The sequence below is a fragment of the Alexandromys fortis genome, unplaced genomic scaffold (assembly GCF_014885135.2).
Source record: "Alexandromys fortis isolate MF-2015 unplaced genomic scaffold, M_Fortis_MF-2015_v1.1 scaffold_10, whole genome shotgun sequence".
Classification (NCBI taxonomy): Eukaryota; Metazoa; Chordata; class Mammalia; order Rodentia; family Cricetidae; genus Alexandromys; species Alexandromys fortis.
The window spans coordinates 20716788-20735096 of NW_026067895.1; the positions used below are offsets into that span (position 1 = coordinate 20716788).

Here is an 18309-nt window from a genome sequence, read left to right on the forward strand (position 1 = left end):
TGCTTTGATTTATAGGTACAGTTTAAGTAGCAGTAACAAGAGCAGCTTATGTTACACAGTTGACTTCCTTTGTTCTTAGACATATAAAGGAGAGCTCAGTGGGCATCATATGAATAAGCTGTTTTGTCAGTATGGTAATTTAATGTAACAAATGCCATATTTTCTTGTGCATTTAAAGTGTTACATTATTTCAAGAGATCTGAAATATATCTTCAAAATGTATAATTTTCATTTGTGTAGTTAGCATTTTAATAATATTGTATTCTGAGAAAGATGAATTTTAATTCTTAGGATACAAGTGCTCAGCCTTGTAGAATAGAAGCAGAAAGACCAACAATCAGTATTGTACCAACAAGAGTGCCCGGTGTACAATCTTGTGCTATTTTATGATGTATTTCCAGGCTTACTTTTGTTTACTTTTGATTTGGTTGTTTGTTTTACATAGGGGAAAGTTGCCCAAACAGCTTGCATGTCAGCCTGCCAGCATCTGTCAACATCCTTAATGCAGATGCTACTGGACAGCGAGTTAAAACAGATAAGCATGGGAGCCGTTCAGCAGTTTAACCTAGATGTCATACAGTGTGAATGTAAGTACATATTGGCCAACTCTCATGGTTTGTCTAGAAACCTACATTTAATTATTATGGAAAGTTGTATATAGTAGGACAGCTTGACAAGGAAGAAGAACCAATTTAACTACATTTTGGGCAGATTTAGAAGGATAGTTAACTCCTTCCAGGATGAAAAATTATCTCAGTTATATACATTAATAGCCTCAAAGAGCTTCACTGAAGTGGTGATTTGTATCAAGGTAGCAAAAGAAATGATCTCCTCCCTCTGGTCCTTCTTGCTGCCTCTCTGTAACTCTCCTAGGATGCCTGCTCTCAATGAAACAACCCCAAGCTTGTCATTTTTACTTTTCCTGAACATCTTAAGACCTTCTGCAGCAAATGGTGCTTCTACAGTTTTGTTCCTCATTCCTAAAGTGTTTTCCAGCCTTGATAGCTGCAGGTTTTTTCTACATCATTTTGTTTATACCACAGGGTTTGCATCTGTGGTCTAGTATTGACATTGGCTAATGAGCTTTAGAGCTCCTGCTGTTAGTAGCCTTGTTACACACACCTCAGAAATGGGTTTGTATCAGACCTCCAGCCCTAACTAGCCAGCCAGGAACTTTGAGTCATTTTCCAACAGTATTCTCAGATGAATGATGAAAGGTTGACAGAGGGGTCAGACAGTTGAAAGTCAGTAGGGCACTGGAAAGATTGCAGACAATTTTCTGGATGGGGGGGCAGAGTTTACAATAATATATTATTTGAAAGACTAAAAAAATTAATATCAGCAGCCTTCAACTAAACCAGAAATAATATGGGTTTTTTCCCCCAGTAACAAATATAAAATATTTGTGTGCCTGTGTATAATGTATTTTGCTAGGGGGAAAACATTTGCCTTTTCCTAGAAAGTGATTCTAACTTTATTTTACCAGAAAACTTTAATTTTTCTCAAAGTAAAATTCTCATTTGTAAAATATTTGTTTTGTATTGATAAAAATATTTGACCTAAAAATGTACCATTTAAAATTTTCTAAGCTCGGATCAATTATTATTCTCCATCTACAGATTATTTGGCCCTCCTCTCCGTCCTCCTTTCTTTCCCCCTTTATCTCTCCATCCCTTCCCTTTTGTTTTTAATTTGCAGATTTAATTTAATTAGCAGATGTCCTTACAGGTCCACACATACTGAGTCTTGGTGGACCATCCCCACAGTAGCCTCCACTTCCTGCCTTCCCTCTCTCCTGTACCTTCCACCCCAACATTACATTTTCCACCTCCTTTTCTGGTGCTGGGAATTGAACCCTAGATCTGGCACAATTCTAAGCCTACCCTCCTACCACTGAGCAGTACCCCTAACTTAACTGGTTTCTTTAAGAAGTTGTGTTTTGAGATCATTACAATTTGCTATTGCTTATGTCAATATTTCACACAAATATTGCTTGATTCATTTTGTATTATTTTGTCTTTAGTGTGGCTTCAAAATAACTAGGTATTTGGCTAACTGGCTGGTTCATTCAGTAAAGGCACTTTCTGCCACGCCTAGTGACCTGAGTTCATCCGCAGAACTCACATGGTAGATGAAGAAAACTCCCACAAGTTGCTCTCTGACCTCTACATGCGTGCTGTGGTGTGAGCCTGTGTTCACATTTGTCTACACACAAAAAATAAATAAATACAACAAAACTTTAGTAATAATTGGTAGTTAGACCTCCCATTGAGTTCAGTTGTGTCTTCTTGGTTACACGTGTTGCTAAGTGATAGACATTGTGATCTGCGGAGGCAGCTTTCTGGTGTCCATCTCTTGTTCTCCTTCTTCCCTGTGAAGGACTAGAGAGAAGCACGTACTACAACCCCACCAGGCATTGCTTCTCACCCTCTCTAGGATGCTTCCTTCTTCTAGTCATTCCTTTGGCCGTTACTATGGGCACCTTGTTATTTTCCCAGAGAAGACGAAGAAAGGAAATGCAGTCTGGTGCCAGGTGCACGTGGGGCAAATCTTCCTCTGTTGAAATGAGTCTCGGCCCAGAGACGTGGAAGGAGGCGATTGAAGCTCGGCACCATTTCTTCTTCCTTTGTGGTTTTACCTTCGGTTGGCTCTGCTCTTTAAGATTATCACGCAGAACTGCTCTAATCATTACTTTTAATGGTTTTTTGGCTATGTGTATTTTTCCTTTTTGACAATATTTTTATAAATTTAGTGTGTTTTGTAAATTTAGTTTATAAATTTATGTGTGTTCATGCATTTGTCATGGCATGTATGTGGAGGTCAGAACACAACATGTAGGAATCAGTTCTTTTCTTCTATCATGTGGATTCCAGAGATCAAACTCAGGCCATCAGGCTTGGTTGCAAGCATCTTTGCTTACTAAACCATTCCACTGATGCCCTATAATCATTATTTCTTAATATAGTATCACATGTTCTGTTCTTACTGAACAAATATGAATTTTGTATGTTTATTTTACTACCTCCCATGTTGAATATTTTCCAAAAGGTATCTTTTAACTTTCAACAGTGAGTTTATAGTATAGATAATGATGAACTCTCCTGTACTCTTTCTAAAAGAAAAAATATATATTCTCACCCACTCGCAACTTTTAGTGATTGCTATACGTATTGTGTGAACGTGAAACTGTCTTTTTTTTTTTTTTTTTTTTTTTTTTTGATTTTCGAGACAGGGTTTCTCCGTAGCTTTTGGTTCCTGTCCTGGAACTAGCTCTTCTAGACCAGGCTGGCTTCAAACTCACAGAGATCCGCCTGCCTCTGCCTCCCGAGTGTTGGGATTAAAGGCGTGCACCACCACCAGTGCCCGGCTTGAAACTGTCTTTATTATTATAAGTATTTAAAAAGATGTCAAAAATAAGTTTTTATCATGTTTTAAACAATCATTTTTAAATCTAAGGGAGTACTTTTAAAATATAAAGCTTGTTTTCAACATTAATGCAATATATACATTTTCTACATGTTAGGACAGGGAAAGAAGAAAGGTATGCAGGAAGAGGAATTTGACTAGATGAGGGAAGGCTGGAATTCTTAATAAGTAGGTGGCAATCTTAGCATCTTTTCATTCGCCTGGGATATGCAGAAAAAATGCAAGCAGCCCAGATAAAGAATCTTAGAAGATAAACAATCATTGAATCCCCGTGCCCCACACACATGGTCATGGCACACCTGCTCTCATACTCCTCCATGATGAGGTTGTCTGGCTCTGGATACAGGAGCAGACTTGGAGCTGCATACTGTGCTGTGGAATAGCCGTGCTGTGTAATTGTCCAGCCCTACCTTGAGCACCTGATTGGAAGGATTAACTATACTTCAGAAAATGTGTTCCGTGAGATACACTTTGCTCTGTTGGATTGTATTGACCTGAAACTACTTGCTCTCTGAGTAAGTTCTTTTAAGTGAGAAGTTCTGCTATAGCCTGGAGTTACCACTAGTCTAGATTGTGCCTTTTTGTTAAAGATATTCTCACCAAAAGGGAAATGCCCTGTAGAGCTGTCTTCTTTATATGCATTAGAGAAAGTTTACCCTTTTCTAGTTGAACTCAACTGCTCCCACAACACATGACTGTTGAGATAAAATACAAACTGATTTCAGCTACCCACATCCTCCTGCTACTCATGTGGGTTAGATGTGTGCATCTAACATAGACTGACCACTCTGTATCTACTTAGAGCAACGCTCCAGACACAAACCTTCATTCCTGAGTTAACGCTCTGAAAACTGCTTGTTATCCTCTAAGTGTTCTCCCCGTTAATTTGACTGTCTTCACTGACGCTGTCTGATGCCTTGATCTAAGGATACCACTATAATATGCAGTTGGACTGCCAAATACACTGTTCTGTTTTCTGCACTCTATTAACAAAGCCCAGACTGAAGGGCATGGTGGCACTTGGAAGACTGAGGCAGGAGGATTGCCACAGTTCAAGTGTTTTAAAGCAGCAATGAAGAAAGCTCAAACTATCCTTTCTTAGTGGCCAGGATGTACTTTGAAATAATTGAAGCTTTGGCTTTCTGAAATCCGTATATAATGGGACTGGGGAGCTGGCATGGTCTGTAAGCATGAGGACCCAGGGTCTTATTGCAAGCACCCATGTAAAAAACTGGGCATGTGGCGCACATCTGCAAGTGCCAGCTAGTAGCCAAAGACAGGTAGATCCTGTAGCTCACTTTGTAGCCAGACTAGCAGAATCACGAGCTCCAAGTTCCTTGAGAAACCAACCATGTCTTAAAAATAAAGTGGAAAATATGTGCTTGTCTGTGTGTGTGGGGGGGCGCGGTGTCCAAGGAAAATGCTTGGTGTTAGTTCTGTCCTTCCTCCACGTGGGTCCTAGGGATCCACCTCAGCTTTCCAGATGTGGTGGCAAGTCCTTCACCACTGAACCATCTCTCCACTCTTACTGAGGCTTTTAAATCAAGACTTGGTGCTAAGTTTGCACATAAAAGATACACGTGAGCAACCAGGGAAAGACAATCAATAGTACTCGATGGAAAAACAGGTGGAAAGACACTGGAAATCTAGTCTCAAATGAAGCATCTTCTTTCTGTGAGTGATTGGGACAGGTCACACAGCTTTGTGAGATTTGTCATGACAGTGAGACAGAATGCGATAAGTCTGTGGTAAGCCATGATCAAACCAGAAATGTTTAAAATAGGGACAATTTAGTTCATAAAAAAGCAATTTATATGTTTATTTTAAATTGAAGAGAAGATACTGTTCTCAGGTAGTCTCACATGGGCAGCTGATATTATTAAAAGAGATTAGGACACACGAGAGTGAAGAAAATACAGTCCACTCATAGTGTGGACTGTTTAAGCGTGGAAAGCTGGAAGCTTTAAGTGAGCAAGTAGGCCCCTTCAGCCAGTAGCTCTGTAGTTCTGTTCCTTTGTTCCTGAAGGATGTCTGCATGGTCCAGACAGATTTTGAAAGAAAGGCTCTTATCTGCTTTACTTACTGTGGTATCAGCTCATAGAGGTGCCATGGTGTGTATGTGGGGAAGGGAGGGAGGAGGATGTGTGTGTATAGACTTAGGCACCTTGGGCATGTGTGTATTATTGGACACGGAGGCCACAAGTCTATGTTTGTTTTCTTCAGTTGCTCTCTACCTTATGTTTTGAGTCAGGGTCTCTCATTGAACCTGGAAATTGCTCATTTAGCTAGGCTGATGGAGTGAGTTCCAGGGACGTGCCTGTCTCCATGTTCCCAGAGCTGGGAATATAGACACATGTTGTCACACTAGCTTTTTGCATGGGTGCTGGACATCCAGACTTGGGTCCTCATGCATGCGAGGCAAGGACTTTCCCGACTAAGAGCTCCCCAGCCGTGAGATTTATCTTTATATGTCTGGCTTATTTTACTTAACATAATATCTTCCATCTTAATATTGTTGCAAAATAAATGTATTTTTAACTTGGAAAAAAATCAAGATTTTATGAAATCTGTATCATAAGAAGCTATCCTTAGCTTCACATGGAAATCAAACTGGATCAAGGGAGAGGCAGAAAGCAGGAAGACGTGCTAAAAGACTTAAGCTTTTCCTTTTCAAAAATAAACAGAACCTGGTATTAGGAAGTGGAAATGCAAAAGAAAAATTGGTTGCAGACATTTTGGAAGAGGAAATATATGAAATTAGTGAATTCTTTGAATATGATATGATTAAGATGACAGAATTAGAAACTTACACAATGAGAGAGACCTAAAGAATATATCCTATAATTAGGGGAGGGTGTGAAGGGGGACAAAAAGATATTTTCAGCCATATGGGACAGATTAATTAAATTCCACACCCTCCCCAAATGGAAAGACTAGGAAGACTGTGTCCATAGTGAAATGCCTGTAAGTTTTTATTTGTTGAAGAGAGAAACAAATGAATAAACTAGAAAGTCTCTATGATACTGTCACTTCTGGAGTTCTACTGTGGAAAGAGTTAAGGCCACCTGGCCTGTTGTGCTTCCGGTCAGGACCATTTCACTCTTTGCTGTGGACATAGCTGACAGTTATGCCCTTTGAAAACTTGATATATTAGATAACTGTGCATAAATGACCTTTTATTTGTTCTGAGCTAAATAACCAAGGTTTCTGTTTCTTTGTGAAATTAATTTTCTTCCCCATTCTGTCATTTTACTTTGGAACTTGTTCTAGGTTTTTGTTTTTTAGTACTTTAAACCAATACCGGGTCAAACTTGGTTTTAAAATGTTTGTACCCAGAAATGTGGACTCATACGAACTCATAAAGAACTTTTGTGTGTTTGGAGTGCCTCACTCCCTCTTCTCGGTGGTCTTAGTATGTAGCCCAGGCAGGCTTCTCGGTTCTAGTTTGGGCTCTGCCTCTAATTTGGCATATCATTCGAGTATCAAGAAACCTCAGAATTTCCCCTAAAACACAGGACTTAGAGTTTAGGATTTCCATGATTATCTTACTTCTAAGAATGAGAGACCATGAATTTTAAGGCAAATGAAGAGTGTGGTACATTGAGGCCACATGTTAACTGAGTCCTTCATATTTAGTCAGTATGTGGCATTTAGAAGCTACAATGGTAAACAAAATAGAATAGGGACATTGTTACCCTCTTGGTAGACTTTCTAGTGAGGAGTCAGTAACAGATATTGAAAATTGTTTAATTCTGAAAAAAAAAATACTTTGAGAATATAGATTTAAAGTATCAAGTAGGGTCAGTGCATGACTGTGTGGACACATTTGCTTACCTTGATTACAACCGCAGTGCTAGTGTATCTGCATGTTTAGAAAAAGGAAGATGTGTACTTGGGAAGTGTAGCGCTAAGTTCTTTTGATCCACATTAAACATCTGAACCTATTATAGAACAAGATAAAGTTCTTGATTGAGGGTGATTTGTCATGCTTGTCATGGGCTGATATTCTAAATCTGCACATATGTTTTGTTTCATGTTTATTAATGTGTTATATGCCAATGTAGGTACCTTGCAGATAGAAGTATATTGAAGAAAAGATAAATCTTCTTACTAAATTATTATAAAAGTGTCTCAGAAATCTTCACACTACTGACAAAATGCAGTATATTTCCAAAGCATCAAGAAATCATATTCTACTCTGTATTTAAAATAGTCCAGACTAGGTCTAGAATATATATATATTCTAGATATACATTTATATCTTTCATGCATTCTATATATATATATCATGAGGTTATGATCTACTAAGAGTTTAATATCTGAAATCCATAGGTATTAGAAAAGCACTATATCATATATAAAAATGTTTGAGGTGGCCGTGCACGGCTTTAATCCCAGTACTCTGGAGGCAGAGGCAGACAGATCTCTGTGAGTTCGAGGCCAGCCTAGTCTACAAAGTGAATTCCAGAACATCCAGGGCTACACAAAAAAGAGAGGTGAGTGAAAAGAAGGAAAAGGAAGGAACAAAAGAAGGAAGGCAAGGAAGAATAAAGGGAAAAGGAAAGAAGGAAGGAAGGAAAAGCTAAGCACTATATAAAAGGGAGCTAGTGCCTGCTTGTCTAACCTGGGGATTGGACCCACCTTGTGCAGTCAGCAAATTCTCTACCTCTGAGCTACATCCTGGCCTTTTCTACTTTGAGACAGAGTGTCACTAAATTGTCAGATTGACCTCAAACTTTTCAGTCCTTCTGCTGGGGTGGCAGGCAGCACAGTGCCTAGCTTGACGTCTGTTTTGATGGTTAGTTACTGGGGCATTGATAAATCTACAGGTTGGATAAAGGCTTAACATACCTAAAGGCTAAACAGAACAAAGCAAGCAAACAAAACTCACTAGCAGCAAAAATCTTCGTAGGTTTTTATTGTTACTGGTGATAGTCATGATCTCATCTCTTGTTTTAACCTTGGTGCAGATCTGTGTCTCCAAATAAGAATACTGAGAAAAAAATCATGGGGATGGTCATATATCAGTGTCATGTTTAAAAGGAGCTGAATGTTGGTTTCTTTGTTTGGGTACCCAGAGTTCTTCCACACTTAATGGTGTCCCAGCTGTTTGACTGAGGGTCCTTTGCTGAGGTTTACTTCCAAGAAATGGAGAGAAGTAGATATTACTTTGTGTCAAAATGGAACAGTAAATATTCTTAAGGCTTGCATTTCTCTACTGAGATCTCATACATGTGGAAGCAAGAATGCTGACTCCTGACAGCCCCGCAGCAGCTTCTCTGTATCACCAGGGAAACCACTAGATGGTGCCGTTAGTCATTCCTTCTTACAATGCGTCTTTGGTACTTGCCTACCAAAACTGAGTTACAACTAGCTATTTTAATTTCAGATTTACCTAGAAATTTGTGCATGCGCATGTGTGCATACACACAAATAAATGAATAAAAGTTTAAAACATTTTGTCACAAAATTTTAAAAAAAGAGAAAAGTAGAAGAAACTGGGGTTGACAAGTTGACCTGCAAATTAGCTTACATGCATGCATATGTATCACACACAGAGACACACATACACAGAGAGAGGGGGGAGGGAGAGAGAGATGCATGCACAAATGAATGTAAAAATAGCCGGCAGTGTTGGTACATGCCTTTAATCCCAGCACCCTAAAGACAGAGGCAGGGTAGTCAACAGAGCAAGTGCCAAAATAGACAGGGTTACACAGAGGAACCTTGTCTCAAAAAAAAAAAAATCCAAAATTAGTAATAATAATGATGATGATAACAAAATAATAATAATAATAATAATAAACAATAATAAAGTCAAATTAGAGGCAACAAAGCTTGTGTTTGGTTTTTTGTTGTTGTTTTATTTTTTGAGACAGGACTTCTCTGTGTAGCCCTGACTGTCCTGGAACTTGCTCTGTAGACTAGGTTGGCCTCAAACTCAGAGATCCGCCTGCCTCTGCCTCCCAAGTGCTAGGATTAAAGGTGTGTGCCACCACTCCCTGGTTTAAGATTATAAAACATGATATTTAGAATAGCCTTCTTAAGTTTTTAAAAATTTATTTCTTTATTTTATATCCCATCCACAGTTTCCCCTCCCGCCTCTCCTCTCACCCCCCCCACTTCAATCCACTCCTCTTCTATTTCTATTCAGAAAAGGGCAGGCTTCCCATGGGTTTTGACAAAATATGGAATATCAAATTGTAGTATTGTATTAAGATTGGGCAAGGCAACCCAGTAATTTTTAAAGTTTAGAAACTATATTGAAATATTTTTTTTTTAATATTTATTTATTTATTATGTATACAATATTCTGTCTGTATGTATGTCTGCAGTCCAGAGAGGGCACCAGACCTCATTCCAGATGGTTGTGAGCCACCATGTGGTTGCTGGGAATTGAACTCAGGACCTTTGGAAGAGCAGGCAATGCTCTTAACCACTGAGCCATCTCTCCAGCCCCATATATTGAAATATTTTTGATGACCAAAATCATTATATGTCTCTTGAAAACATCTTTAAAGACATAGCTGAGTAGCAAAGATGATATCGTAGTAGAGACCCTTCATAGAGTCATGAGTCAGTATTGACAACAAAGAATTATCTTTTACTATGTGTTTCTTCATTTGACACACATTTGCTTACTATTTCCTGTATGCCAGACTTGGGAGATATAAAGATTAAAAAGAAACACTGTTTCTTAGGAGCTTTCTGTTCAGGGGAAGAGTTTATTTCAGTTTGTTGAAGAATGTGGTAGGAATATATTCACCCACTCAGTTATTCTGATATAAATACCTAAATATGTACACAGTATTTTGTATTTGCACTACCCAGTAGCCATATGTGACTATTAAATTAGATTAATATTAAGCCGGGCGGTGGTGGCGCACGCCTTTAATCCCAGCACTTGGGAGGCAGAGGCAGGTGGATCTTTGTGAGTTTGAGACCAGCCTGGTCTACAAGAGCTAGTTCCAGGACAGGCTCCAAAACCACAGAGAAACCCTGTCTCGAAAAACAAAACAAAACAAAACAACAACAAAAAAAGATTAATATGGAATAAAACTATCAATCCTGAAGCACAGTTACAGATTCTTTCCATCATTGCAGGAGGGTCTGTTGAACCATTGCCATTCTAGAGTTAATCAACAAACTAGATAATATGTTCACTACAGGCTGTGCCCCGCTAGAATTTCTTGCTTGTTCTTTTCTCTCTGTTCACTTATTAAACTTTCAATGCACATTTATTATTTAGGTGGTAGGAATTAGGAACAAAAGTATAATTCTTACAACTGGGGAGTTCACATTTTCATGGGAAAACTCAGGCAGACAAACAATTAGAAGGCAGCAGAATGGGCACTGTGGTAGGATTTGTACAGGAAGTTACAGCGAGAACACAGGAAACAGTTTACAATCTCCAGGGATAATGGAAGACTTCCACAGAAGGTGATGATTGAATTGAAGGATAAGTAAGAGTTACACAGGTGGGAGGGAAGAAGAATGCTGCAGGCAGGAGGATCAAAGGCATTATGAAAAGAGACTGGTGTGCAAGGAAGCTAGGCAACCTTGTTTGGAAAGAGTTTAAGGAAAGTCTTAAGAGATCAGGCCAGAGAGATAGGCAAAGGCCACTTTTAAAAGACCTTAGTCTTGTTTTACTGTGAGGGTGATGGTAAACCATTAAAGGATGCTAAACTCTGAAATGCCCAAGTAACAATTATATCTGACATTAATCACTGGAAGAAGAGGAAAGAGAAGCAGCCAATAGAGCGGACTGGAGCATTCATTAATCTAAGCAAGAAATGCTGATGGCTTGAGAGAAAAGAGAGAGCGGAGAATAGGAGAGACTGTATTTGAGTTTTAAAGATATAAAGGGAAAATATAAAGTTGCCAGTCAAATTGAGTAGCCTGTTATTACAAATACTCTCTGTGCTGCATGATTTGAGATTGTTAAGTTACCTTCCATACCTAAAAAATATTTGAGAGAAAGCCCTGAGAGTTATAAACTGCTGCTTTGTCTGAAAAGGAGACAGTATGAGAGACTGAACACTTACTCAGATTCTGGATCAATGGATCAAGTGCCAGGATGCCAAATTTAGCTATGTGGTCCTGGGCAAGTCACTTCACTTTTAATTTTTCTATGCCAAAATTCAAAGAGCTGGGCACCTTTAAACTGGGTATTCTTTGCTTGGAAGATTTTATAAGCTGTTAGCCAAAATAAATTGTTACAGTGATCAAAGCAGATGGTATATGAGAAAGTGTTTTATGATCTGGAAGGTGCTGTACAAATTTATATTATAATTTTGACACTAAACTCTTGGGTTTAATGCCAAGCCAATGAACTTTTAACTATTGTATCTTAAACAGGAATCGAGGGGGAAGAAAAATGATAGTTTTCTTTTTAAGACTTCTGGTGCCAGGCATTTTACCATGGCCTGGTACACTCCAGAAAATTGTTCCACCATTGGTCTCTTTCTGAAGTCAGAGATGGTGGCACACACCCATGATTCTACAATGGGAGGCTGAGACAGAAGGACCATATGTTTGGGAATTAAGAATATTACAATTATAAGCATGGTTGAATTTGAGCTGCTTTCTGTGTCTTACAGATAAAATTAACCTGTCTTGTAGGAAGGCCTTATGTGATCCTAGGTTTTTTTTTTTTTAATTTTAAAGATTTTTATTTTGGTGTATGTAGAAGTATTTTATCTACAGGTATATGTGTACACCATGTGCATGCCTGTGCCATGGAGAACAGCAGATGGGACAGATCCCTGGAATTGGAGTTAGAGATGGTTGTGAGACACCATGTAGGATATGGAAACTGAACCTTGGCGTCTATAAGAACAAGTACTCCTAACTTGTGGGCTATCACCCTTATTTTTAACAGACTGTTATAATTGTTCTTATCATTCTTCAATTAAAGTCTAATAGGAATAGAGAAACTTGGCTATCTAGAACATAGTAAGGACAGGTAGAGTTGCTACTGTAGGACGCCTGCCATTTTTCATTGTGGACAGTACCATTGACAAGTCAATTAGCTATCAGGTGAGAAGTGGTTAGATCTTCTTGTTAAAAACTTGTCTTCTGGTTCTAGAGGACCCAGCAAAGGTGAGTTTAATCATCTGTTTCATGTTTTTACCTGGACCCCAGCAGAGACCCAAAAAGTGTGTTTGTATGGTGGGAGTGATGGCACCTCTTAGTTAATTATATTTGAAAGGTACACATCAAAGTGACTTATCACCCATTAGCCAGGTTCTTTTGCACTGCAGTACACTCAATTGCTCGGGAGGCTGAGGCAGGAAGACTATTTGAACACTCAAATGTGAACCCAGTGTGGACAATTTATGGAAAGGCTATCTAGAAAAAGAAAAAAAAAAGGAAGGTGCAGGCAAGAGAGGCAGACACACACACATACACACACACACACACACACACACACAGAGAGAGAGAGAGAGAAAGAGAGAGAGAGAGAGAGAGAGAGAGAGAGAGAGAGAGACTGGCACACACACTATGAGGTCCTTTTGAACTAATCTTCTTTCATTTAAAATAAAGTAGAATGGAAATGCTCTTTTCTGGTGCTGAAACTGAACTGAGGGCGTTGTGCTTGCTTTGTAAACACTCTGCCATGGAAGCTATGTTAGCCCCCTTCCCTTTTATTTAATTTGAGACAGGATCTCCCTAGGTTGTCCAGGCTGACTTTGAACTCTGGCCTCGATTGGTCATCAGTTCTCCTGCTTCAGCTACCTAAGCAGCTGGGGTTGTAGGCCTGACCCAGCAATCAATGCTGTTAGGATTAAAATTCTTAAAATACAAAAAATATTGAAAAAAATCTTGAATTTAAAAAAACATCTTGTCTTAAGATATTCTTTCATGACGGGTGTTGGTGGCACACCCTCTTAATCCCAGCACTCTGGAGGCAAAGGCAGGTGGATCTCTGTGAGTTCAATGCCAGACTGGTCTACAGAGTGAGTTCTAGGACAGCCAAGGATGTTACACAGTGAAATCCTGTCTTTAAAAAAAAAAAATCTCTCCTTTTGAAGACAAAAATTCCTTTATGAAAAACAAAAGTGGCTGAGTGACGTGGTCAGATGTTCTTGAATTCATCAAATGTTTTACCTGTGGTCTGCATGTAAAGCTCACCGCCTACCTTGGTATCTGCCTCTTGTTGCTGTTAGCTAGAGGTAGTTTTTATAGTGCATGCCATGTAACTAAGCTGACGTTTTGAGCTTCATTGACAGCCATGGAATCAGTAGTTTCAAAGTGCTTCTGTGGTTGTTCACCTAAGGCCAAAAGAGTCAGACAACTTCACTTTGATTGAAGTCTGTTACTCCTGAACTTGTGTACGACAGTCCTTCGAAATCTATTGTGATTAAAGGTTGTAGATTAAATAACAGTTTAGAAGTTTTATATTACCAAGTATTTGTGGTAATGGGTCTGGAGAACATATCAGTAGAAGCTGAAGTTTGTAAGCGATCTTTGTTTAACAGTGATTGTGTATAAATATTACATTTGTAATGAGTCTTCTCCTAATTCCCTTTTATTTTCTAAATTTTTGAAACAGTGTTTGCCAGCTCTGAGCCTGTGCCGGGATTTCAAGGGGACACCCTGCAATTGGCATTCATTGACCTCAGACAAGTAAGATGTGATGATGCTCTCCACTTACTGTTCTGTCTGCCTCATTAGTTTATTCTTAATGGTACCAGAGTGTTTGTTTGCCCTGAAAAACCCATCTTTCTCTAAACTCGTGTTCATTACAGTGTCTCAGCTTTATGGGCATTCTCATAATGAGAATTTGATTTATTCATTTCTTGCAAATATTTTTTATAACTTTGTGGTCATATAAAAATCAGTAGTAGTAACATTGTTAGAGCTCTGGAAATTATTACTAGAAAGTCACCCCTTGTTTAGCATTTTATTAATGGTAATTTTTTATAAATTTTTGTATGCCTTCAGAAAAAGGGATAAAACTAAGTTTTAAAAAAATAATTATTTATTCGCATATATTTTTTGGTAAGAATGTTCAAAGTTTAGTAACAAATGTGAACTCTTTTCTGCTTTATATTTTTATTTTATTTTTATTCTCTTTTAAATTTTGACATTTCTGCTCTGTTGTATTCTTTTTCTTTTTTCTATCTCTTATTTTTTCTTCTTAGTCTTTTCTTCCTTTTTCTTCTTTTTCTTTCTTAATCCTAGGATTAAGGAGCTTAGTAAAGCGGGGAGTCAGAGTGTGTGGAGGAGGGGCGATCCCTTAGAGGGTTCAGGAGTGCTAGATTGACAGCAGACTGCTGTCCTCGGCAGGAAGCCTCATGGAGACTGATTAAAACAAAGGCACTGTGGTCAGTCTGCTAATGATGTTCATTCCCCTGAGGACAGAGGTGACCCATGGTGAAACTCCACCCTTGTTATGAGCAGAACCTCAGCACACTCATGTCAACAGTAAGACTAATTTGAGCATTTAAGAAACTCTGATTTTGGTAAATGTTTGGGATTAGAGCTCTTTTTGCTATTCCTGTACAGCCAAAGTGGAGTAAGTACTTATTGGCACCTGTGTATTCATTTGGTGAGGAAGTGTGATTGAAGTAGAATCAAAATAGTATAAGGTGATTTCATTCTGTGGTGTTTGAACCCCCTTTAGAGCAGAGTGAACCCGAGTAAAACCATGGAAATGAATGCTGTCCCAAGGCAGGCTTCTAGGGATGCTGAGAAAGCCGTTTCTGTAAGGCACTCACTTCTGCACACAGTCAGTGTTTAGAATACTAAATAACAACAGGATGGGCCAACAGAGACCATCTTCTGGGTAATGTGGGCCTATAGTCAGCTAGCCATGCTAAGTTGGGAAGGGTAGCCGAGGAAGTCACTCAGCTTTGCTCCCGTGTGCTGAGGAGATTATTGCAGTAGCTCCTTTCAGAGGACTTCGTTTTATTTGTTCTTGGAGAAAGATAATCTAATATAGAAAGCTGAATCTGTAGCAAGTTGGAAACAGGGTTAACTGAGTTTTCGTTTCTCAGGCAGTTTATGACCCTGTATTAATAATGTTCTCCAACTTAGAGGAAATGACTGAGGGTACGTCCCCTACTTGTGAGTGATCTATTCACAGAGATTTTCTGTTTTGCAGTCTGTAGGATTATGAATAATACTACATAGTTCATGAAGATGTCCCTAGGGGGATGAGCATGTAGCTCAGCTGATAGAGCATGTCCTAGCACACCTGAGGTCCTAAGTTTAAGAAACAAACAGCAACAAAAACAAAAACAAACAAACAAAAAAAACAAGCAAGGGGGTGAGGTGACACACTCTGGTAATCATAGCTACAACCTGGCCCAGCAACCACCACTAACAAGCACACGCCTCTCTTATTACTGCCCAGCACGCTGCCCTTTGCATTGTAGTAAGCAAACCTTACTTTGCTCTTTAAAAAAGAATCCTTTTTTTTTTGTATAGATGTGTTTGACCCCAGTTGCCTTCCTTCACAGAGTCATTGTAGACAGCATAGATGGCCAGTTTATAAACTGAGTGGTGATGGCGCACACCTTTAATCCTAGCACTTGGGAGGCAGAGGCAGGTGGAGCTCTGTGAGTTTGAGGCCAGCCTGGTCTACAGAGCTAGTTCTAGGACAGAAAAGCCCTGTCTTGAGGAAAAATAAAAATAAAAAAGGAAAGAAAAAGATAGCTATTTTGTAAGGCATGTATCTCTCTAGGGGATTTTATTATTTACTAAAGTACACTTATAAATATTAACATCTTGAGTCAGGACTGAAAATATGTGTACTTAGAAGATGTTAAGTTCTGGTTGACTTCTCTTTTAAATGTAAGCTGTTTGAGAGACTTTCAAGTGGACTTCAGACACCATCTATGAATGTGCGTAATTATGAAACCTGTATGTGTAGGGAAAATGCCATTTTACAGGGATAGTTGGAAGCATTAACACCACTGTGCCATATGGTGGGCAGTAGAAGTAGAAGAGACTCCTTGAAGAAAAACTCTGAGGAACTAGTTGATTATGTTAACTTTTTTCTAGTCTTAAAAGGGGCTTAAATTTTGTTTTTTATTAATGTTGAAATTTAGTGATTCACTGTCCCTAGACTCTCATACTCTTGCTTTTGGCTGCTATGTCACTTTGGCCATAGTTAAGTTTTATGTGTTTAATGGTATAGATTTAACCAATTCAAAAAGGTAGCTGTATTTCACTGCATGTGCTTTTAAAATAATTTGCTATCACATTATGAAATATACAATATAAGAATAGGCAGAAATCAAAATTGATCTTGAAAATGAAAGTCTTACATGAAATCATCCAAGTTCATTCTGTCCAGTGTTATTGATTATTTAAATACTGATGCTTTAAAGTTTTGGTAGTGCTTTTACGTCTGACTTCATCAGTAGATAGTATAGTGTCTTTACCTTTTTGTGAAGGAGTTTATTGTCAGACATAAATGGTGCTTGCACCTTTATTTACATTTCAGTTGAGTTTCTGCACTTTTCCTTCTTCTTTTCCCTCTGCTCTGTGATCCATTTCTGTCTTAATAGGGTGGCTGACAGTTCTTTTCAAGTGTACTTAGAAAGGCAGGCAGCTCTTTTCATAGTGTGTATAAGGGTCGCGCTTCTGGTTTTTAGTTTGAATTTGATACTGCTTCATGAATCGCTGGGTATGAAAGATTAGGAAGTAGGTCCAATGGTCAAATTTTACCTGCCCACCCGGACTTTGCCCTGAGGTCAAACTCCTGATATTTGCTGCACTGAATAGAGGAGCTGATGACAAGTGTGAGTTGGTACAAAAGGAAAGTTAGAACCATATCAAAGCTGAAGGAGAGAACTGGGACTCAGTGAGAGACTGTGGTTAAAAGATAGAGCATCAGGAATGCCCTCCTCTAAAGAAAAGGAAATAGCTGACCTGTGAGTGAAAAGACTTTATCATCCTGCCAATCACAGACTTGCTAATGGAAGCCAGTTATCTCAACAACATCTTAAGACCTACTAGCCTAACAGACAGTGTGGAGGATTAGCGGTCCTGGTGCTGCTGCCTGGCCAATTTAAACAAGCCATTTAAACACAATTTGTACGTGTATGGTTTTCTTACAAATAAGAGTGGTCATCTTCCTGTATGAAATTAAGTCACAAAATGATAGTATTTTATATACTTGTTAGTCTTGCCTTTTTTAATTTTTTTTTAATTCAAAGACATTTAAAAAAAACAAGTGAACTTAAATATGTGACATTCTTTTGATAATATACAAAAACCTTAAAGTTTGAATACTGTAAGATTGTGTGTTTAATATATACTGTTCAGAGGCAACCCATTTCTAATACAGTAGCAATATTTCACTAAATATCATTGGAAATGGAATATCACATACATATACATTTTTCTGGTTAGCTAAGATTGTATTTTAACCACAGAAACTTTAACATTTTGCCATTTTGATGAAAAAGTTTAAAGTATAGCTCCTCAGTGTGGTTCTTACAGCTGAGCATCCCTGGCTTCCCTGATGCTGGCATTAAATCTTATTTAGTGGGTGCTGTGTAGCGTTGTGGTGAGTTTCTTCAGCTGACAAGATACTGCTTCATTTGAACCTTCTTTGGATAATATGTAGAATTTTAAAATGATTGAGAGGTTGAGTAATAAGGTGGAGTTATAGCTAACCAAACAATCTCTTGCTTCAAAAAAAAAAAAAAAACCTGTTAGCTGAAGTTTTCTTATCACCCTTGAACAGTATTTGCTGAAGTATCTTTCTGGGAACACTGATTTCTTATGATGAAAAATGTTTCTTCAAAAAAGGTTTCCAAACTGGGAGTATAGCTCAGTTGTAGAACACTTGCCTAGGAATAGGTGAGGCCCTGGGCTGGGTACCAGCACTAGGAAACAGAAAGATGTCCAACCCATATCAGCTTG

General features: G+C 38.6%; 1 protein-coding gene across 1 annotated transcript in view; it reads left to right on the forward strand.

Moving 5' to 3' along the window:
- Exoc6 (exocyst complex component 6) overlaps positions 1 to 18309 on the forward strand; it is a 139374-nt gene that overhangs the window by 92436 nt on the left and 28629 nt on the right. Inside the window, exons 19-20 of the mRNA XM_050158041.1 lie at positions 446 to 587; positions 13982 to 14055. Coding sequence (XP_050013998.1) covers positions 446 to 587; positions 13982 to 14055 — 216 coding nt within the window. The remainder of the gene's footprint in view (positions 1 to 445; positions 588 to 13981; positions 14056 to 18309) is intronic.